This window comes from Acanthaster planci, linkage group LG05 (genome assembly GCF_054643075.1).
Source record: "Acanthaster planci isolate LZ-2023a linkage group LG05, COTS_SCS, whole genome shotgun sequence".
Taxonomy (NCBI): domain Eukaryota; kingdom Metazoa; phylum Echinodermata; class Asteroidea; order Valvatida; family Acanthasteridae; genus Acanthaster; species Acanthaster planci.
The window spans coordinates 2,460,177-2,483,531 of NC_141781.1; the positions used below are offsets into that span (position 1 = coordinate 2,460,177).

Consider the following 23,355-nt stretch of genomic DNA (forward strand, 5'->3'; position numbering starts at 1 on the left):
TTCGGCCCTGTTTCTATCGAAAACGATCTGCAGGTTTTTTCTATTCCCTATTGCAGGCTTTTCTAGCTTAGAGATTTAAGGTCAGATACTGACACAATGAATTTTCTTTTTTCCCCTGATTGTAAAATGTGTATTAAGTGTTTATTCTTTGGAAACACACAAACTTCAGGCCTATTAATTAAAAAGACAGAATACTTTTATAAGTTACTTATTAAATGGATTCACGCCGGGGAGATGTAAATTAATTTTGTGATTTCGCCCCGACGTGTATTCAAACACTGCATACCCAGTGCGAGCTCCCGCGCTTGTGGGTTTTTTCACAATCCTTCGGGGGCATGCACTGAGTATACAGTGTTGAATACCCGTCAAGGAGGGCAAAATCCCAAAATTAATTTACTTATTAATCCTTTATCACTTTTCTAATAATTTATATTCTTATTACATATTCAAAGGACGAGACTGTGAGAAGGGCCAAGCATATAATCAAATTATCAACGGCTACGGGGCTTTAAATGAACTGCAATCGCAGTTGTGGCCCACGCATCCTTATAGTCATTCTAGGCAGGGTACTCTCGTTCAGTGCGGAATATGAATGTCAATAACTAGACTGACGCGAATGCGTTCAGCCTTGACCAGTGTCTGCGAACGTCGGATGTCATCAGGTATACACAGCAAGTCATCACATTCTGCAAATAGCTAGCCACTGAGCAACACGTTTGACCGGAGAAATTCATATGGCGTGGACATGTGAGGTTCCAAGAACCTATTACAAAAAGAGAAATGCAAAGGACTATGAATGCTGTATCGCCCGAAGCAAGTACATGCAAAGTATTATTGTTGGAATTCAAATGAATATTAGGTCTTATTAATACACTGAAATGTACCGTGTGTATTGTTAAGTCTGGTTGCAAATTTAAATAAGGGGCATTCCATGAGGTCGGGGTACAATTTTTGTCCTTGTTACATTAAAAACTTTACCACCTGTCATGACCTGTAGAGTAGGTCATTTACTCTGTAAAAGTAACACATGCCTTTGTTTTCAGCCTCGCAAGATGTATAACAATGTCAACTTGGAATCAATACGAAGGGAAATAGCCGTTCACTTTACGGAACCCATAAAAATTGACATCGTCACAAATTGTACCCCAATCTCTTGAAGAGAAATACGCTGAGCCATTTTTTCCCAAGTTCCCACGAAAGTCTTCACATTGCATTCTCAAAACAGCTAGGAATGCGTCATCTATAAGGTCCAAGTATGCTTCTTCCCGTACGTTTCTGTGCATTATGTCTACCTTCTTACAAGATCAAATCGCTGGTGAGCGGGCACTTAAACAGTGACGGTTTTGTTTGGATGCACCTTATTATTTTTGACCAAGAGGATCCATATAGTTTGGTTTGAGGTACACAAGGCATGGGCAAAGTGAAAGAACTAGAGATCATTTTGGACGGGGAGGCCACTGCACTTTCTCAGAATGATACAATTAAAAGTGGAGCAGTGCTGATGGTGGATGACGACAAAGGATACGGCTTGAAAGACGTTAAAGGTGAAAGATTGATCGATCGGCGCTGTGCGGTATGTGGGACTCGAACAGCCATGCATTTGTTTACGTAGGCTAGTGGGGTTTGTACATTATGTGTGCTGTCATGTCATATTCATGTATATGAGGTGGATTGCTGTGTGCAACTGCACGGGGTGAGGCTATGCAACGGTACATTCACATGTACTGTGTGTGTTCTCTGCTTCAGTGGCTAGCTTCTCAGCTGCGATGTCGGTCAGCTCTGGGCCCATCCATTACGTCTTACTGCAAAACGATCGACTCACATGAAAAGGGCATCTAACCTCAGAGTTCAAGTTTAGTTGCATAGAAATACAGTCACAAAAATATGTGCTTCTAGGTGTGATCACACAGGCATGACTGACGATATCCTTTGTTCTTTATAATAAATCTGTTAATAACCACATTGGCCCAGCGTAGGCCAACAGTTCCTAATCAGCTTATTTGCATATTACAACACCAGTTTGGTTGATTAATTACTGAGAATTTTAACATGCATGCATACCTTACTTGGCTACATTACTCTTTCTCTTCCATTTTGGATTTCAAATTCAAAAATTTAAATCAAGTCTTGACTCCAAAGCTAATGGATCTGAGTCTTGGCACAAACCAATTTAGTGATCAGTTTTGATTTTGATTTTCGTCTCTTCTGGCAGAGTATCACAAGTTGGCGCAAACTAAATAGTAACTGATCATGGACATCAACTCTGGGAGCGGACACTAGTTATGGCCGATCCAAATTATGTAAAACGTAAAAGCCAACACTGAACTGCTGAATCATTAATTCATCCCCTCGTTGAAATCGTGCATATGTCAAATGTCCAAATGTCAGTGGTTCAGCAAAACTAAAAGAGATCCTTATGCTTTTGTGAAACGGATTGCAAACATTTTCATCACTATTTATCAATGAAAACGAAGTTCTTGGAATATTTATTAGAGATAGCTAGGTTTAGATTTCCATTTCGGTCAGAGTTTGACGTTTCTTGTTCCTGTTACATTTAGGTGTATGGGTCCGCGGCAAAGCTAAGACGAAATGGACCACGCGTCATGAGGAACGTACTCACACCCACAGTTTGAAGGTACACTACTTCGCTGTTGTCGTGGTTTTGTTTGGGATAGGTTAGTTAACAATTAAGATACTGCCAAATTCTGTGATTTTTTTTTCATGGGGTCTATAGCGTTTCCACCTTGAGCATTTCCGCCTTAATGCCACTATAACACGTACGTTTTATAATCGTTTGTAAACCAGTCAAGTGCAGTTCCCACCAAAGGAGCCTTCAGTTGGAAGGAAAATTGCGCCCTCTCTTGGTCCTGCTCAGGCCCACAGGCCTTCTAACTTGATGCGTGCGACTGTACCCCGACACTGCAGCCCTAAAAAATTTCCCAGACGTGCGACTAAGGGCTTCTTCTTCTTCTTTCAAGTACTGCAACAACTTCCACTACGGGATATTTTAAGTTGCAGGTGCGTGGTGGTTACCTGGCTCTTATACATGCACATGTGGTGGGTGCCTCGTAATAATGATAATGTATCAATACCAGAAAGTTTTGTCCTAAAGGTATAAATATTTGTAGCTTCTCTTATTTCAGCCGGCAAAAGGGCTTCATGTTTTAATATCGTGGGTTTTACTGCCTCAGAGGAGGCATCTTGGTTAAAAAGTTCTTGGGAATAAAAACGAAACGGTCGGACGCGAACTCATAGAGATCATAAATATATCTTTGGTAAGGGCAGAACAGTTATTCGTATCTTAAAAACATGTCAGGACTAAAAAATTTTATTCGAGCCTTAAAAACATGTTAGGTCTGTAAAATTTCATCTAAAACAGATATGTTAGGTACGAAAGATTTCATTTGCTTGTGGAAAATGAATTCAAAAATTCAAAGTACGGTCTGTTTTAAAAAACTTTAGATTAAAAAAAATGACTTTTAAATTACATGTAATTGCATTACATTTCTCGGAAAACATGTTCTGATTTTTTTTTACTCAAATTCTGCTTCGTAGAGGTCTTGGTTTCGAATCCTATCCGAGTAAGCTTATCAATTTTTTTTTCCCGTTAGCTCTCGGACAAGCACTATATCGGTACAGTATTTATAAAATATAAACGATGGGTAAGGACAAAGGCCGTAATATAAATTAACATCTCCCTATAAGCGCAAAGTACGTTTTGAAACGGGTAATGTTTGTCATCCCTGTGGCATCTACGCACATATACTGTGCATGTACATTACTGAACAAGTTGAAAGCGTCTTAACCATTGGTGCAACATGGACTGCCCCCTTTTGTGTGTGGATACCGCAATTTAGCAAAGATACAAGTAATGTCGGAAGATGCTGTCCCTTTTCAAGTTTGCCACAAAGCAATAAGTATTTGCCGTCGTCGGCAAAGTTCCAAAACGATATTCTGCCGGTAGGGTTTTTTCAGATTGGTCCATATTTATGACGTCACCGTTGCCGGCAATACCCGTCGATAGCTGTGTAATAACGCTGACACTGTGTGTGTGGAGCTCTCCCCAGGAACATACAGCCACTGACACTGGTGCCAGACTCACAGTGCATTGTCACATTATGAACTTGACAGTAGAAACCCCTGCCGTGGGCACTATGATGCTTACATTTTGTGTTCAAAAATTTCAAATTTCATGACAAGGCTCACTTAAAAAACATTCAGAAAATCTCACATCGATTTCTTCGAAGTCGATGGATTCTAGAAAATTCCTAATTTTCACTCACATATTTAACTATATGAATAAAGAAAGATATTTTTCGGTGCATTATAAAGGAGTTCAATTTTGCTTGAGAAGAGACTCCGAAAATGGGGCAGAAAAAACCTTTCATCAAATCTTTGAAAGAGAAACAGAAACTTGATTATACGATATGCTGTTGATTATATTTCACTTATCGTGAAAATAGTTGAGGTAAAAACACTGCCCTTATTATAGGCAAAAATTAAAAGTAGGCCACGTTAGGGTGCATGCACATCAACAACAGTAAATCCATAAGTATGAAAGAGTCACAACAAGGCTACTGGCAGAATATCGTTTTGGGAACTTTTGCCAGCGACGGCAAAATATCAACTGCCTTTCCACAAAGGAGTGTCCTTTTTTTCTTATCGTTTTCTTGGTCCTGTTGCCAACAAGGTCTGTGGCATCTAAACCATTTTCCTCTGATAATCTTTGCCCATCGTTCTCCGGCGGGAACAGATGAGTGTGATAAAGCGGAGTTTACACATTCCTCCAGGGCAGAGACAACATTCCTTTCCAGCTTCCGGCCACGCCCTTGCCATCTCCCTTTGAGGGGAAGTACGGCTACGTCCGCTACCAAGCTAAGGCGAAAGTGTCATTAATCCGGACACCCTCCAACAAAGACTACAAATGCGAGAGGTTTTTCAGTTTGGTTGGGCCCAGCCTGGATCTCAACCAACATCCACAAACTCTGTTAGGTTACAGTGACCGATGAAGAGTTAATAAGCACAACATTCTGCAATCAGTCAAGCATCTTATCGAAACTGCACACGTATTGATCGTCACTGTTTTCTTAAAAACAAACAAAAAAATATCCAAGCATTTTTTTTTAATACGATAGGTGTTGGATTTACTATACCTCTGGCTCCTGCTTTCGATGCTACGTTGTGAACAGCTCTAAGTGCTGTAGTACAGGGATAAGTGTGACATTTTTTCCCCATTATTTTGTACGAGTTGATACAAATCTACTTTTTTGGTATCATAGAGTGGAGCGAAGCCAAGAGGTATCCGACTGTTATAATTGAACATACACTCCTGCCATGCTTATCACAGCTGGCCTGCAGAAAACGGGTGATGTTTCCGGCGAAGGCATCTTTGCCACCGGTCACGCGGATAACCATGACGGGGACGACAGATTAAATTTCGAATTAACTCTGTTTCAGGTAATTAACTTGTGTAACACTTAACCTCATCTCGAATTTGTGGAGTAGTAGCTTGGTTTACTTTTACCGCTATTCTTTCATACGTATACAAGGGTTCTTAGATCTGTGCATTACCAAAAACAGTGTTGTATAGTTGGCACGTTATTTCTGCAGGTTGTTAGTTCATATTTAGCTAGTTCAGTATCTCAGATTCTGGTGTTTCAAGTGTTTGTGAGATAGCACAATTTATTAATTGCCACATCAATTTTTAATCATATCTTACCCCCAAAGGTTATCAAGTTCCGATCGAGATGCAATACCAAATCAAAAACGTATTCTCTGAGTCATTTTGAGTCCGGCGTTTCGTGACCAAAGGGTCAAGTGGAAAATTTCACCGTTGGCCCGTTACTGGTGGCCCCGGCACCAGCTGCAGTATCATTGGCATAGAATACGACGTTCAGGTAAGCTGGCAGTAAGATCCTAATGTCAGGAACTCCCCCAAACACGCCTGAACACATTGGCTGCAGAAAACAAACAGCCATGGGACCAGTTTGTCTATAGGGCCAGACCCTGAGCGCGATCAGTGATCCGTCGCTGGTTCACTGACACCAAAACCGGTGGATGGAGCGAACCAGCGATAGGATCACCGATCTAGATCTAGATCAGTGTAAACAAGCTCGCCCATGATGTAAGATACTTGATCAAAATCATTTGAATCGTAAAGGACCGGAGTGCCGGCTGGGGAGGAGGACCACTCTTTTGCTGCGGAAGCAAAACACTCATCCGATAAAACTGATAAATTGATCAACAATTGACGGCGGTAACTGGGCAATTTCATGTTTTTCAAGCAACTTGGTAATCCTCATTCCCTTCCATCTCTATACTTTAAGTCCGTTGGCCCCCCTCAATTTCCCTTTTCATTTTTTTGCCAGGGAGCCTCTCTCCTCGATTTCAATCGTATTACAATCGTTTTACAAGCCAAAACACTTTTCCACTGACTTGAGTAGAGAAGGACAACCTTCCCGTGGAGCTCTACATAGGGTTATTGTTGATTATTCACTTTCAGCCTGGCCATCTTTAATGTGGTAGCCCCTATCATAACAAGACAAAACGTGTAAAGGTATTAATATTTGTATTAATATTAATATTTGTATTAATATTTGTTTTCCAATTCAAAGAGTTTCAGTGTCACTCCAAGAAATAAAATTAGAAATAAAAATGCATACCTTGAAAACATAGCGGTGGTGTTTCTAAAATTCTGGTGCTTGTCATTCTTAAATAAAACGGGCAAGATTGTCTCCTTGAGACATTGGTATTCCCCTCTCTCATATCTGAGTGCTTTTGTAAGTCTCTGTCAAGATGAACATGTCAAACTTTGTTTGCAGACAAACTGACTAAAGAAATAAAAATACATAAAAAGGCCAAGAAATACCTTTTCGTTTGTTTTGATTATTTTTCATCTCGAACGATCTCGTCTCGTTTAAGTGCCGAATTGGCTTATGTATGTTAATTCGATTAACTTGTACCACACTTTCGGTAAGTGTGAACTAAGCTTTTTCAAGATATTTCTTTTCTCATTTATTTTTAAAAACAAAAAATTATCTGTGTCACGCCAAATTTTTCAAGCATTTTTGGACGCAGATATTTAGTGCATGAAGAAAACAGTATTATTAAGATGTTCCCAACTAATTACGCAGTAACTGGTCGGTACCAACAGAAATGACTCTGTTACTTTTATTTTGGTGTCTTCATTTCTGAGTTTCTTATAGGTGGAAGCCGAAGGACTTAGTGTGGCATTCGATGTACTCATTGGTACCGTGCCTCACCAAATAGCGGGGTGCCTTCCGCCGCTGCCACTGCGCCGCCCACAGGTTTCGAAGGAATGGAACTGTCTGGATTCAACACCGTTCCCTCAAGTGAGGTTATCGGTATTCCTGGAACACATTTATTGTCATTTGAGGCATTGGTTCCTGTGTCAATTATCGCTCTAAATGTTCCATTACAGTCATTGGAAGTCTCCACGAAATCGATAACGCGTGATTACAGTTACTCTCCAAAGCAGTTAGAGCTCTGAATTGTCTTTCACGAATATACTCCTATTTTCTTGGAGTGCTATGTTCATAGCCCCGCCACCGGATGCGCCCCCTCCCCGGTACGAGGAAGCGGTTGGCGTGATAGACCGACTGGCTGGAGAGAGGAGCCCAGAAGATTACTTCGGTGGCAACCAGTTTGTTCCTTGCTATCCCTACTTTAATCTGAATGTTGACGCACCTCCTGTTCATCAGTAAGGAACAGAAAAGGAAAGAAGACAAAAAGTACAATTTTGTTACACTTCAAGAAATGTTTCAAACTCATCTTATTTTTGTATATTATCCACCCTAGGTAAATCATGCTTGTTATGTTTGTTTTACCATGTCTTAGACTTACTTCAATTATTCGCTATACTCGTCATCAAAGTTTCACGTGTCACTGATAAATCTTCTTAACATTAACATTAAGCGCCATCTTGGATTCCACGGGCAATGCTCACACAAGTATAATTCTCTAGGGTTTTGTGAAGCGCATGCGCACTAAACAGTTACATGGGTAGCTAGGCCAGGTGACAGTTGAATAAGCCGGCATGGTTGACCTTTACTTGAAAAAGAGAAAAAAAATAGGGACATGCACGTGTGATGGCGAATGAACAATGATATTTCGACTGTTGGTTGAGACTGTGCATGGTATTGGTGGTGGAGAGGAACGTATAACAAATTCACTGTGGACAACTTTTGGCCCGAAAGACCTTCAGGTACCCTGTTCCGTTTATTCCCAGAGCCAACACGCATTTTCTTTCCACAATGGCTACCTCTGTTGGGTAAAACACTGCCTACGTGTCCTTGTCTTCATTTAGCTTGCGTTGAGTATACATTGAAGAATTTTTATAAATCTACAGTGTATTTGCATATTAATACAGTGCCACGCCCATGGCGTGAATGGCGTTAGATGTCGCCCTGGCCACGTAAATTTGTTTTCATTTGAGGGCCAGGGGCAATTATCATATATGGGCGTGGTTAACTGCAAGCTCGATCACTTTAGTGGACACTTAGAAACTTTAGTTAGAAAGTACATAAACACGAACACATGAAAACATTCTCTTACTGACTAATCCCTCAGTAATTGCATAGGCCTACATGTAGACTGAGCCCTTGCCTTGCTGCTTACAAGTCAAGCGCTCTTCTGGCTGAGCTGCCGTGCAACTGGCCGAGTAAGCAATTTCGGTTGTGTTATGCTTAACGTTTGTCCACCGCATTTAGCCTATGATAATTGCCCCCAACCTTCCTACGACCCTCGTAGGAAAAAATGAGTCCTGGCCTATTTGTCATTGTTTAGGGGGCACTTGTGTACCACACACGTATTGAATGTATGATACGTTTGTTCTTTGAGCTTAATGAGTGGCAGATGAGCTAGTGTCAACTTCACTTTTCATGCTCGTGTTTTCATGTGTGTTACCTAAGCCCAAGCTGGCCAGAATGGAATAGGTAGTTGCTTAGAACTGGTTCAAAATTCAGGCATTGTAGCGGTTTGTGCAATAGCAGCTTGTCACGCGTGTTTCTCTCCACAATACGTCAATTCTATAATATCGTAGTAGTTATAGTTCATTGATCAAACTTGTCTCGAGCAAGATTGGAATGTTTGCATAGTTGACATAGTAATCGTGGGAGGTTTGCATAGTTAACATAGTAATCGTGGGAGGTTTGCATAGTTGACATAGTAATCGTGGGAGGTTTGCGTAGTTAACATAGTAATCGTGGGAGGTTTGCATAGTTAACATAGTAATCGTGGGAGGCTTGCATAGTTAACATGGTAATCGTGAGAGGTTTGCATAGTTAACATAGTAATCGTGGGAGGTTTGCATAGTTGACATAGTAATCGTGGGAGGTTTGCATAGTTAACAGTAATCGTGGGAGGTTTGCATAGTTAACATAGTAATCGTGGGAGGCTTGCATAGTTAACATAATAATCGTGGGAGGTTTGCATAGTTGACATAGTAATCGTGGGAGGTTTGCGTAGTTGACATAGTAATCGTGGGAGGTTTGCATAGTTGACATAGTAATCGTGGGAGGTTTGCAAAGTTGACATAGTAATCGTGGGAGGTTTGCATAGTTAACAGTAATCGTGGGAGGTTTGCATAGTTAACATAGTAATCGTGGGAGGTTTGCATAGTTAACAGAAATCGTGGGAGGTTTGCATAGTTAACATAGTAATCGTGGGAGCTTTGCATAGTTAACATAGTAATCGTGGGAGCTTTGCATAGTTAACATAGTAATCAGACAAAGGATTATTAGTCCTGTTAATTTCAAAAGTTGTGAACATTTGTTGAGAAAAGAAAGATATTGCAGCCAGGTTGAATATCAAGGTTTAACTTAGAATGTGTTAATATCACTTTGGCACCCCAAAGTAAGGGTTTACGCTGGAGGGAAATGACCTTTCAAAGTGCACACGAGTGCAAAACTCTAGTTCTAAGGCATTTTGCACCACGATGAGTAAGAAAAATTCCTCACCTTTTTAAGATGACAATAAAACATGACAAGAAATTCAGGAATGTCCCTACATTTGTTGCTATGAGTAAAGAACTTTGACAGTAGAGAGACAATGATTTTGAGTTCACTGTGAAGACTTTTGTCTTAACGTAACTTATATCAATTATTTAAAATAAAGATGGGACAACTTTTGAAGCAGTAATGAATTCTTCCTTTATTTTTGTAGTGACTTTCCAAAGAAGGGTCTACAATCAATGTTTCATACTGTTTTTTGATCTGCAGCTGAAAACTCTTCATACATAACATCCAAACACTGTATTGTGTAGACTATTTTGTCATGTATAAAAAAGTTTACATTGTGTACATTTTACAATGCTTTGCGAATGTTGTATGCCGGTAACTGAAAAGAACTTTGGAGCCCCAAAGCAATTGTCACAAAATCAGAACTACAGGATGAAGTTTCTGAAGGTGACATCACTATACGCACATTTTTTTCAAAGATGGGTACCGGAGGTACGGACGTTGGGGGAGAGGGGGTAGTTGCCCCGCCCCGTAGTTACTCCACTGAAAGCATACATTGTACATGTATGTCACTAAACTCAGTACAAATCTTTGAAAGGTTGATGCATCATACAATAAAACCACTGTTTGTAATGAGAATTTTGGAGAGTGACAAGAATATTGATAATTGATGGAGATACTGCCTTTTAATGACAAATGAATATTCAACGTAAATAATTATTGTTAACATCAGACGGTATAATTGGCATTGCTTGTTTCAGGTTCCTTATGGTTTTTAAAGCTGAAAAACAGAAAATTATAGTTCATTCATACTTGTATTTTTCATTAGACCACTTTGAAACACACTTCTTAATGAAACCCATCAAAAGGAAAGGACTTTTCCCCACTGGTCTACAAAATATTGATATTTCGATAAGTTATATAAAACGCTTTAATGGAATTCTATCGAAAGGGCATTTTTAACCATACAATGCAAATCAAAATTAAACTTATTGCGCAATCACAAACGCGGCAAGTTATCAACAGACAGGGACCATGCATAATGAACATCCTTCAAAGCTATCATGAATGGCTAAAGAGTCTCCTGCTTCTCATCAAAATGGCGTTGTTAAATCAATGTACCGACAAAAAGAAAGGAAGCGCAAACTGCGATTTCTTTTGTAAGTTGATGACATTCTAATTGCATCTGGGAATTGACCATTAACCCTTTAAAAAATATTTCTTAATCCCCTACTCAGCAAGTAACAGATGCATGCATATCGCATGGGCCTAACTGAAGTTTGTAAAGTAAAAAACTGAATGTCCTCATTAAAGGGAACCAGTGACAGAAGTACGTGGAGGCATAGTACAAGTTCGTGTCAGAAAGCTCAAAGTTCAGATTCCTGCTCTGAACTTACCTTGAAGTAGTTATTGCTACTGGCTATAGACCCTATTCATGTGCAGTTCATTTTTTTAAAATCTTATCCCCCAAATCTGTTTTATATATTGCAGACTGTCGATTAGGATGGCACCAGACGTTCCAAGCCTCCCTTTCAGTAATGTTCAGAATCTGGCAATGTACAATTCAAAGTGTTTAACCATGAATAAAGTCTATTCACAATGAGCGCACCTTTAAGAGTTTGCAACGCGTTGGCCAAGCACAATGCACGAAATCTGTCGACCCTTTCCAAATGCACATTGAGTCGACGGATTTGGCGTTTTGTGATCGGCCAAAGAGTTTTAAACTCTTGGAGGCGTGCTATTGTGAAATGCTCGTGTTAAATGCTCAATCCGGATGCATGGAAGATTTCTGCGATTGGATGCATGCTCCCGAAACCTAGGGCCTATTCTACGTGTTGTTAAGACTGCATCACGATATGCAGCAAGGAATTTATTTTTAGGTTCACACATGGCAGCCTCTTTTATCGCCAATATTACTAGCTCTTTTAATGTGATAAAAGGCTTAGGAAACCATTTTGTCATTGCAGGAAAAGGGTCTTGGACCAGAAGGACAAGTATTTCGTGGTTCTGCCGATTTCCCTCATGTTTTGCGGCAGCAGTTCATAAGAGAGGTTTCTTGGCTGTGAATCAAAGGCAATTTTAATTTAATAGATGTACTCCTTGAATGATAACATATCAGAACATGAGATAGAAGAACAAAATTTGTGTCTCAATGTATAATTTCTTTTGCCCACACCCCCCCCCAAAAAAAAGGAGAAAAGAAAAGAAAAAACAGTGGCATTTTCAAAAGATTATGTCGGCCACGTTTCTCTCATTCTCTGGCAAAGTTCATATGTACACATTAATCAAGAAACAGGTAATCACCCTTTCTGAAAATTGTTTTCCACGAGTAAATTCTTGGTTCACAATTTGACAGAAAAGTCTGGGCCCCATGTTTTGGATGCATGTTTAGCCTTGACCAATGTCTACGAACGTCGCATATCATCACGCATTATGCTAGCCACTAAGCGTCATGTGTGTTAATCCGAAGAAATTTACACGGCGTGGACATTATTTTGAGGTCCCTAGAACCTATCGCAAACACTGGGGGAACATTCAGAAAACTATTAATACTGTATTGCCCGAAGTAAAAACATGTTGAATATTATTGTCGGAATTAAATAAAATTAGATCTTATTTATATACTGAATTAAACCGTATTATGGTACACAGTCTGGGTTGCAAATTAACGTATAAAACGGTATTTTTGAAGAGAAATTTACTGAGCCATCCTTTTCAGTAAAAATATTTATACCGCATCCTTTAACACAGCGAGGAATGCTTCATGTAAAGTCCACGTATTTTACTTCTCCGTATGTTTCTATACATTATATCTAACTCAAAGCTACAATTTTAAATAGCTCGCGAGCGCGGCACTTAAATATAGTGTCGTCCTTTCGGATGCATCGTATTATTTCAATCCAAGGAATCTATCGTTTGTTTTTAAGGTACCCAAGGCATGGGGAAATTAAGGGAACTAGAGATTATTTTCGACGGGGAGGCAAATTTGTTTTCTCAGAATGACATCATCAAGGGTGAAGTTGTGCTGACTGTGGACAACGACAAAGGATACGGCTTGAAAGACGTTAAAGGTAAGCGATTAACCCTTTCCGCTGTGTGGTATGTGAGACTCAACGGCCATGCATGTAATTATGGACAGTGCGGTTTCTACATGGAGTGTGCAGGGTAATAGCGTGCTGAAGTGCTACTGAGCCTCAGCACGGGTGGGGCTCTGTAACAGTACTGTATATGAACAGCGTATGCGTTCTATTCTGGCCTCGAATCTGCGATATCGGTCAACGCTACGTGCATCCAAAGCCTGTTAATACTAAAGCATCGACGCACATGTAAAACGGTATCTAGCCTCTGTGTTCAAGCTGAGCTGCATAAAAATACAGACATACAACCTGTGCTTCTAGAGTCTGTTCTAGATGATCACAGAAGCATGACTGACGAAAGCACAATTTTGACCGTTTTCTGCAAACCGTTTTTAATACATCTAATTTGTAGCAATGCGCCGTTAATAAACGCAGGAGCCCTTGATTAACCAGTAGAATTGTTCATTATGCTCGGCGTACTTCCACGGAGAACATTTTGGTTGATTTTAGAATATCTTCCAATGTAAAAATGAAGATCTCATTTTTACATAATTTAGGGCCTATAGTTATCTACTTCTGATTAATAGCCTAGTGAGTGACATTTAGTCGCGTTCACTCTCCCGGGCCTGTTTAAGACGGACCCAGCACATAATATTCATATCCACAAATATCTTTCCAAGTTGTAGTCAGAGAGTCAGAAGAAGTCAATATGCATGATAATTTTTCCACGATTTTGTTCAAGAATTTTTTTTCATTATCCCGAACACCCGCCGTCCATTATATTCCTTGTGCTGGTTGTCTAGAAGAATTTGCGTAAATGGACATGACGCGCGCGTGACTCTTGTTCAATGGGGATGGATCAAATTTAAACTGTCTCGTATGCAGGTGCAGAAGCGATTTTTACCCAGTGGGCATTATCAAATCTCAGCGGGCATTATAATATGAATATACACTGTACGGTCATCTTGCGCATTGTTGAATAGGGAAAGTGCAGGACACGTGTAATAAATGATGCACCCACAATGCAGCATTCGTGATGCAGACATCGTTGAAGCTACCTGAAGGACAGTGGCGGTCATTACCGTGTGGAAAGTTTGTGAACAAACCAACGCAAACCGATGTGGAAGACTGCGACGATTTTTGATGCTTGTGTCGAAAAAAAAATCAATGAATTCAGCGCATGTTCGATTAGTGCCCAAGGGTTACGGTAGTGATTAGTAGGAACAAGGTCCCCTGGAATAATCGAGGAAAGCGGCACTTATGGCCTTATATTGTGTACATACAAGGATCGATGGCGATTTAGCACAGACCTGATGGCATTAATTTGTATCAGACAAAAGTTTTCTATCCCAATACTGACCTCATGCGTGGTAAACTTTTTTAATTGAAAAAGTATTTGTTTTGGCTGGCTTTGTATTAATTATTCGTGAATTGTCTATTGGATTTTATTGTACTTTTCTGTAACAAAATGTAGGCTGGAAAACATCATATTCATGCAGCCTCCCGTGGCAAAAAGGGATATTCTCTCCAATTTTAAAGTTCATGTGCACCTTATGCCCAGTCGATTTGATTTTTTTGTCACCAATGTCTCAAAACACGCATGCCTTAGAATCGGAGTTAGTCCTGCCAAAATGTTCTGCACAGTGCAGCTTCACAGAAGAGTATCCTTGCCTTTCAGTACGGTGAAGGAAAATCCCTCTTCTAAAAAACCTTCAATAACTTAATTCCGAAACAAATCTTGACTTTGGTTCTTTTCTGTTGAAGTCGGTTCTGCAAAAATATATTTTGACACATAAGGTGACAAAAAACTAGACGAGCACTTGTTCAACGCTAATACCCAGCCTTCACTGAATTTGGACTTAAATTCACGCTTTCCCCGGTGAACACGAATAGACTTGAACATCATCTGCAAGAATTTGTTCCTACTAATCATGACCATAAACTTTGGGCAGTCATTGAATGTGGTGCACTGAAATTATTGAATATTTTCGACAAAAATAATGGCAGTCTTTCATCTAGGTAAGCGTCGGTTAGTTTAGAAACTTTCGGCACTGTAAAATGACTGCAACACGACTTCCAGTGGCTTCAGCCAATCAGGAGCGTTGCTGGGTGTCGCAGAGCGAACCCTAGTGGCGCTCTAGTCAAACTAAAAATCAAGGAATAAATCAGACGAACAGAAGACCGAACACAAGATCTGTAACACATAAAACAATTTTTTTATTTCAAGAAAGAAATGAACTAAACTAAAGCATTTACACACCCTTATCGGTCACTTTAACGGGTCCAGTGAGAAAACATTACGAGATATTCCTTAAGCTTGAAAATGGCTCAAGATATTACACCGCACCAAAATTAATACAATATAATTATTCCTCCGCTCTTTAAAATACGAAGTAAATAACGGTGATCTTGGAGCAACGACACAATCCACCGGACCATTAGAGTGCGAGATGGAAGTCTCCGGGCTTGTTGTGTTTTTTGGGTAGGTCCCTACACACCAACCATCGGAGAGTAAGTGATGGTTGAGGATAACATTCGCCAAAGTCGATGCCAAAATCAGGATCGTATTAGGAACTAGGAGAGTAGCTGCCCCGCCAGAAGAACACATAGGAGAGAATTACAGGACACCCTGTAATGCACAACATTTTCCCCTAATAAAATCTTGGCCTTAAAATTTTCCCTCCAGAACCCAGGTTTGATTTACCGTACTAAACTGCGGTTTGAAAGCGAGTTTTCTCTACTCAACTTTTGAAAGGGCTACAGCATCCTAAAATCTTAAGCTAATTTTGCCACGGTAAAGGTTTCACACAAACTGCAAGAAACACAGTTTTCTTCTAATTATATAGTATAAGATCAATGATTAAACAAAGCATAAATATCGTCAAATTTACTCACAAGGCCGTCGGCTTAACCCGGACCTATCTTCAGGTCTGGCGTTCCCGGGAGTTTGCAGCGCAAGTAAAACCAAAGGGCTTTAATCGCCAACAAGCGGAAAGACACCCCCACACAGGGGAACAGGGACGCCCGCCTGACACGCAGCCCTCGGCGTCTCCCAACTCGACAGCCTCAGCACTGACGATCCACACCCATCTGCTCGACGAAAACCCAACCCGGCGAGACACACTCACTCAAGCTCCCACTCCGCAAAATTCAATTCGGACATGGTGGGCGCGGGTTATAAACTTCCCATCCCCTGGAATGTCATTTACCCGATTAAAACAGTTCCAACATTTTACATGTCCACCGAGGCAAGAACTCAAAGGATACGAGCCCGGTGCGAATGTGTAACAGAAATAATCCTAGTTTAACCGGCCGCGACCTCCCAAGTTACATAACAGTTACCTTTGCTAGACAAGTCCTCAAGTCAAAGAAATAATTTTAAACCCGTCTTGTGACACTGGGCCAGATTTTATTTTATACGTCTGTGGGAAACTGTCTGAGGTGTTTATGAATTTGAGTTAAAAACTCTTCATCAATTCTTTCAAATTGATTGATTTTCAGTTTCTGTTTTTGTTTTTCTTTTTTTGTTTCGTCTCTAATGAAATGTATGATTAGATGGTACAAAATTCGAATATATGCTGTTCACGGACATCAGCGCCAAATTCTGGAAGTCAATTCAATCTGTGGAACACATACCTGTAAAAGACAGTTTGGGGCAGCTGAATTATTCATCATTCTCTCGCTTTCTTCAAAACGTACCTATGTCAGACCACAACTGGAACGAGACTAATTATGTTTTTTGAAACGGATAGCAATAATTCATAACCATTCATGAATAAAAACGAAGCTTTTGGAAGATTTATACTTGGGATGGCTTGATTTAGATTACTAGATCAGTCAGGGTTATGTATATAAATGCGGAGTTCACTAGCATTTCCTGTAATACAGGTGTATGGGTCCGATTTCGAGGCAAAGCCAAGACCAAATGGACCACCACGACACGACATCAACAAAAGACTCGTCATCACACCCACAGTCTGAAGGAAAATTACTTCGATACTTACGTAGTTTTGTTTGGAACAGGTGAGTGTTAACAATCAGGGTAGCGAATGCCAAAGGAATGAATCCATGCAAAATTGAGTCTAGGGCACACATAGATGTTTTTAAACTTATTTATACGCCTTCTAACTTCAAGGCCTAGGAGTGTAACTTACATTGCACACACAAAGAAAAACACAAAAAGCGCGAATAAGGGTTTTCCTTTATAAAAATACAATGGTTTTAATAGATTTGGGGCCTTTAAGAAGGCATCTTGGGCTGACAAACGAAACGGTGACATGAACACTCATGAAGGCCGGTTCATACATCAGGCGAATAATTATGAAAATGAAGCGAGCTTGACCTCACCAAAACTTTGCAGCCAAATGTCGTTTAAGCTGATATTTGTTTGAACTTTGCGAATTTTTTTTCGCTTTCGCGCCAATTATTACCAAGCTTTTAGGCTTGATACAGTGGCGCATCCAGAGAGGGCGGGCAACGGATTTTTTTTTTTTTTTTTTTTTTTACAAACAATGCGGTGAGCAGAAAGCAGTGGGTATATTTTTTAATCCAATATTAGCACCCAAACCCTGAGAAAACAACACCAGCAAATAAAAGTAGAGAGATCGGCATTTAAGTTCATTTCCTCCCTCAACATGTCGAATGAGCCCGAAGCCGCATTCGCTTTTGAATTTGTCCCATCCCCCGACACGAAAAGCTGGATACGCCGCTGGCTTGATAGATATATGTAAGTGCTCAGTGAATTCGTTTCTTGTCCCGAACTGATTTGCTTTTACCCGGTAAAACTAAAACTAAAAATATTTATCTTGAGACACTTCTAGTGTAAGATATACCAAATGACAAAAAATGCACTCTGCATAGCCGGATCATATATGCTGTTCAACAGTGCACTGGTGCGGCTTATGTTGGTTGTTTCCATTGGTTTCCCTGAAGCATCTTGGGTATGAACATATGGCTTCTTCTAATTTAGATAAAGCCAATAACGCGTAAAGACTTCAACAAATTGGAAACACATCAGGCCCAGGGCAACGTGGACCGCTGTGTGTCATGTAGCGGCCATCGTTATAGCGCAGATACACCAAGAGTAATAATGCGGGAGAATGCAAATACCCAGCTTGTTTGTAATGTCAGACATCACTGTCCCAAGTTTTCCAAAAAAGTTTGAAAGAGTGTCCTTTTTTCTTATCTGCTATTTGGTCCCGTTGCCGACAGGCTCCTTTGATAACCTCTCTTCTTTGTTCACCTTCCCTCTGGCAGCAAGATATGATCACGATGAGCGGGGTTTACACATTCCTCCAGGCAGGAACAACATTCCCTTCCAGTTCCAGCTTCCGGCCACGCCCTTGCCATCTCCCTTCGAGGGGAAGTACGGCTACGTCCGCTACCAAGCCAAGGCGACAGTGTCACTAATCCGAACATTCTCTAACAAAGACTACAAAAGCGAGAGGTTTTTCAGTTTGATCGGACCCAGCCTGGATCTCAACCAACATCCTGAAACCCTGGTAGCTTACACAGTGACCGATGCATTGCTTTCCCTTTTTGAGTGATATTGGGTGTATTTTGTCGGTAGAAGTCTGAAAACTTCTTCACAACTCGCTGTAATTTTTGGCTCACTACAAAAAAAGTGCAAAGGATGATTCAATAGCCCATTCCCCCACAAAATGATGGGGGATATAGACACCTATGGGATTTAAGCTAATGCAGTCAAGCAAATTACTGAAAATGCAGACGTACTATGGCGTTTGCCGTTAGACACCATAAATCCATACATTTTGACTTTGAAATTGTAGGTGTCAATTGACTTTACCTCGGGCTCTGTCTTCCAATTTGCACCTTTTGGAACAAATGTACTATTGCTATCAACAGGAAGAAGTGCATCGCAGCCAAGAGGTAACGGACTGCTGTGGCTGCACATGCACCCCGGAGATGCTGATCACAGCTGGCCTGCGGAAAACAGGTTATGTTCCCGGGGAAGGCATCTTTGCCACCGGTCAGGTGGATAACCGTGAAGGGAACGAGACAGTGGCCTTTGAACTAACCCTGCTTCAGGTAATTAACCGACAGACCGCTTAAATTGACCTTATCCCGAATTCGTGGATTCGTAAGCTTGGAGTTTTATTTAACCGCAACTCTTTAATTCTAAATTTGGCTTTAAATTCACTTTCAATTCTAAAGTGTGAATTAACAAAACCAGTGTAATGTTATGTCTCCAGGTTTATAAATTCTTAGTTTCTTAGTGCAATATCTCGGTTTCTAGTTGCGAAGTCCCTTTTAAACGCACTCGAAGTGTCTGAAAGATATCATTGGATCAAAAAGATGAATTCTTTATCATATCTTACCCCCGAAGGTTATTGAGTTCCGATCAAGAGGCAATACCAAATCAAAAACGTATTCTCTGAGTCATTTTGAGTCCGACGTTTCGTGCCCAAAGGGTCAAGTGACAAACTTCACCGTTGGCCCGTTACTGGTGCCCCCGGTACCAGCTTCCGGCCTTCTCGGATGTAGTATCATCGGCATAGAGTATTACGTTGAGGTAAGCTGGTAGTTAGATTCTAGTATGAGGAACGCCCCCAAACAAGGCTGAACACATTGGCTGCAGGAAACAGTCGTGATATGAGGTACTCGGAACTCGTTTGAATCGTGAAGGATTTGTCAACTAATAATTATAAAACAATTCACGGCGGGATGTAGGTCCATTTTTTCCCCAAACAGTCTGGTCTTTTTCATCTCCTTTTCACCTATTATTTAGCTTTTCCTCTCGTGCATTTTTCGTTTTTTCAGACTTTTTTTTTGGGGGTGGGTGTTTTGATTTTTCGCTATTTGGATTTTGGTTACTCCATCTCTGAGTTTCTTTTAGGTGGAAACCGAAGGATTTAGTGCAACATTCGAAGTAATTATTGGTACCGTGCCTCACCAAATAGTTAGCGGGCCGTCCACCGCTGCCACTGCTCCGCCCATTGGTTTCGAAGGAATAGAATTGTCTGGATTCACCAACGCTCCCTCAGGTGAGGTAATCTTTATCATTGAAACACATTTTGTTCTTGTGTCCATAATCTGTAAATGTTCCATTTTAAATTAAAAGCTACGGGAAGACAGTCCGCGAAGTCCATGATGAATGATTATAGATAGCATTCACCAATACTTGTGTCAGACGTCTTAACTGTCTTTCTCCAATACCGTAATTTTCTTGGTATTCTATGTTCATAGCCTCTCCACCGGAGGCACCCCCTCCACCGAGTTACGAGGAGGTAGTCGGCGTGGTAGACCGACTGGCTCCAGAGAGGGACCCGGAAGAGTATTTTGGTAACAAGCAGTTCGTTCCTCGCTATCCTTACTTTAATCTGCAGGCCGACGGGGCTCCTGTTCATCAGTAATGAAAAGAAAAGAAGGCAAAAGAATGTATTTTCCTACACTACAAGAACTGTTTTAAACTCATCTTACTTTTTTTAAAAATGTTATCCACCATAACTAAACCATGTTTGTTATGTAGTTTTACCATAACTCAGCCGTTCATAACCGCTCCGGCGACAGTCCAAATGCACACTGCAAAAACTGTGGTGTTTAATTCAACACCTGCGGTGTTATCAGAGGACTACACCTACACTTTTCACTGGTGTTAAAAAGCTTGGTGTTATTTTAGCGCTCTTGGTATTACTTTTAACACGTTCCAGTGCACACTCTAAAACTCCCGATTCAGATTGACCCAGGATTTCGTCCCATTCGGCATGACCCTTTTCCGAATTATGACCTAGTAAGTGTCAAATATGATCCAAAAGGAGTTTTAGAGTGCATTGTAACACTTATAAGTGTGTAAAGTAACACCGGCGTTGTCAAAGTAACACCCTGTGGTGTGGTCATCTTAAATATTTTGTTTCTAAAACACAACAGTTTTTGCAGTGTAGCTTTGTGTAACACACACGCAATAAACTACCTCTTGGATTGGTCACATCATGGTTGACTAACGTCAGCGTGTCAACGTTTACTTGAAAAAGTCAAAATAAGGATACATATTTGTGATGGAAAACGGAACATGAGAAATTCAGTGTTGGTTAAGACTATGTACGAGGTATAGTGGTAGAGACTACCACGTAACAAAAATCACTGTGTTGCGATAGCACTGTAGACACCTTCTGGCGCGAGATAGCTTCAGGCAAGGCCGTTGTGTTGATTCCCAAAGTTAATGTGTTTTTTTTCAATGACTACTCAAATTTAGGTAAAAAAAAATGGCTGCGTGTCTTTGTTTGCACGCGTCACGCGTTGAGTATGTATTTACCAGTTATTTGAGAATTAAGAAATTTAATATCTCGACAGCGTATTTGGATATTATTAGTATCTTGTTCGTGGTGTGAATGGCATTAGATGTCGCCCTGGCCTATTTGCCACCGTAGAGGGGGCACTTGTGTACCACAGAAAAATTGAACGTGTGCGTGTTTGTTTCTTTCAACCGTAACCTACCTTGCAGAATAATAGCTATAAACGTGCCATGTTCACTTTTCACGCCCGTGTTTCATGTTTGTTACCTTAGCCCACGGATGTATATAAAAAAAACCTGGACATGCAATGCCTTTGTATGGAAAAGAAGCCAACCAGCGGCCATTTTACCGAGCAGAATACAAAAGCGCGGGTTGGCCCCCTACTATTGACGTCAGAAAGAACAAAGCAGGAAAGCTTTGTATTCGGCCCGGTAAAATGGCCGCGAGTGGATTCAATGACTCTGTGAGCTGATTTAAGGGCATTGTGAGTCCAGATTTTATTATACACGTCCGTGTCTTAGCCCCAGCTGGCTAGAATGTATAACCGGTGGGTAGTTGGGCAGAACTGGTGCTAAATATTTTGTGCCTAATAGGGTGTGTGCAGTAGCAGCATGCCATGCGTGTTGTCGTTTCTCCCTGCAATACGTCAATGCTATAGCATCGTTGTAGTTATAATAATCCATTGACGAAACTTGTCTCGAGTAAAATTAAAAGGTTTGCATGGTTACCACAGTTATCAGACGAAAGATTCTCATTCCTGTTAATATTTAATAAAAAAGTGATGAACGTTTGTTAGGAAGAAAATGGTATTGCATTCTCGGCCTTTCGGTTTGATGTGAAGACTTACCTCAGAATGTGCTGATATTTCCTTTAAAATGTTTCAACATTTTTTTTTATCTACAGCTGAAAAAAGTCTTCATTCCTAAACATTGTAGTGTCATCTAGAAAGTGTTGTTATTATAAAAGTTACTCATTGTGAAAACGCTTTGTGAAATATTGTATGCGGTGCGTAAAAGGAACTTTAGAGCCCCGAAGCAAACTATCACAGTAAAGATTATATACGGGATGGAATTTCTGAAATAGACGTCAGGGCACGCTTATCTTTTTCAAAGGTGTCACTGGAGGTACGAAAGTTGGGGGGCGGCGGGGGGAAAGGGTTAGGTTACCCCCCCCCCATCATATTTACACCAATGAAAGCATACACTGTATAGCAATTAACGTAATCTTTGAAAGGTGGCTGCACCATGCGATAAAACAACTGTTAATGGGAATTTTGGAGAGCGAAAAGAATACTGAGAACTGGTTCAGATACTGCCTTTTAATGGCAAGTTAATAATCAACAAAAATACCTGTAAGATGTAATAGACACCAGTGTGTATTTCTTGTTTGTAGGTTGCTTGTTTATGGCTTTAAAAGCTCTTATACCCATGTAAATATGTCTGTCCTGATGTAATTGAGTGTTCATTCTGGAAAAAAAATTGTCCAAATGTGCTGGGCCAACCTGTACCTCTAAAGAAATCCATGCAATCATCCTTTTACAAGAATCTTTTTTAACATTGCGTATCGGAAAAGGCAATCCGACTCTAGGGACGAGTATGCCAAGGTTATTTAAGTTTAAGTGTTCACTATAACCGTGACTAAGAGTTTCTCATCATCTTTTCATTGATGCCTTTCTTGCTTTGTTGCTTATGGTCAAGTGCATCGTTGCATGTAAGAAATGTACATGAACCCAATGATGTTAATATAATAGATTAAGAATTCTTGTCCATCTGTGAGCTTATATTTTAATAACAAAGTACAAACTGATAATGCATTCGTAGAGTATCACTTTAAAACACACTTCTTATTGTCATACCTCTGTCTTGGATAATATCTGTTCATTGGCCAAGAATAATCACATGATAGGGCAATATATCTGCATATCACACTCACTGTGAGACATCTTAGTTTACCGATAGCACGTACAGGCGTCAGGAGAGGTCTCGAAGTTTTAGGTTACCAGGAATTCAATCAGTGGTCACACTTGTATAACAGACCCGTTCTCGTTCC

At 40.4% G+C, this 23,355-nt stretch overlaps 1 protein-coding gene and 1 long non-coding RNA gene across 2 annotated transcripts; both read left to right on the plus strand.

Moving 5' to 3' along the window:
• The first annotated feature begins 2,560 nt into the window (after positions 1-2,560).
• LOC110987920 (uncharacterized) lies at positions 2,561-10,211 on the plus strand. The gene is made up of 5 exons (XR_015425512.1): positions 2,561-2,635; positions 2,806-3,018; positions 5,280-5,457; positions 5,728-5,897; positions 7,206-10,211. It is a non-coding gene; the product is annotated as an uncharacterized LOC110987920 (long non-coding RNA).
• Positions 10,212-12,832: 2,621 nt separating this feature from the next.
• Positions 12,833-23,064, plus strand: LOC110987931 (arrestin domain-containing protein 3-like). The gene is made up of 7 exons (XM_022251095.2): positions 12,833-13,048; positions 16,943-17,077; positions 18,311-18,555; positions 18,920-19,102; positions 19,401-19,586; positions 19,911-20,058; positions 20,261-23,064. Exons 1-7 carry the CDS (start codon positions 12,916-12,918, stop codon positions 20,425-20,427), a joined length of 1,197 nt encoding a protein of 398 aa, XP_022106787.1. The 5' UTR covers positions 12,833-12,915; the 3' UTR covers positions 20,428-23,064.
• Positions 23,065-23,355: the final 291 nt, after the last annotated feature.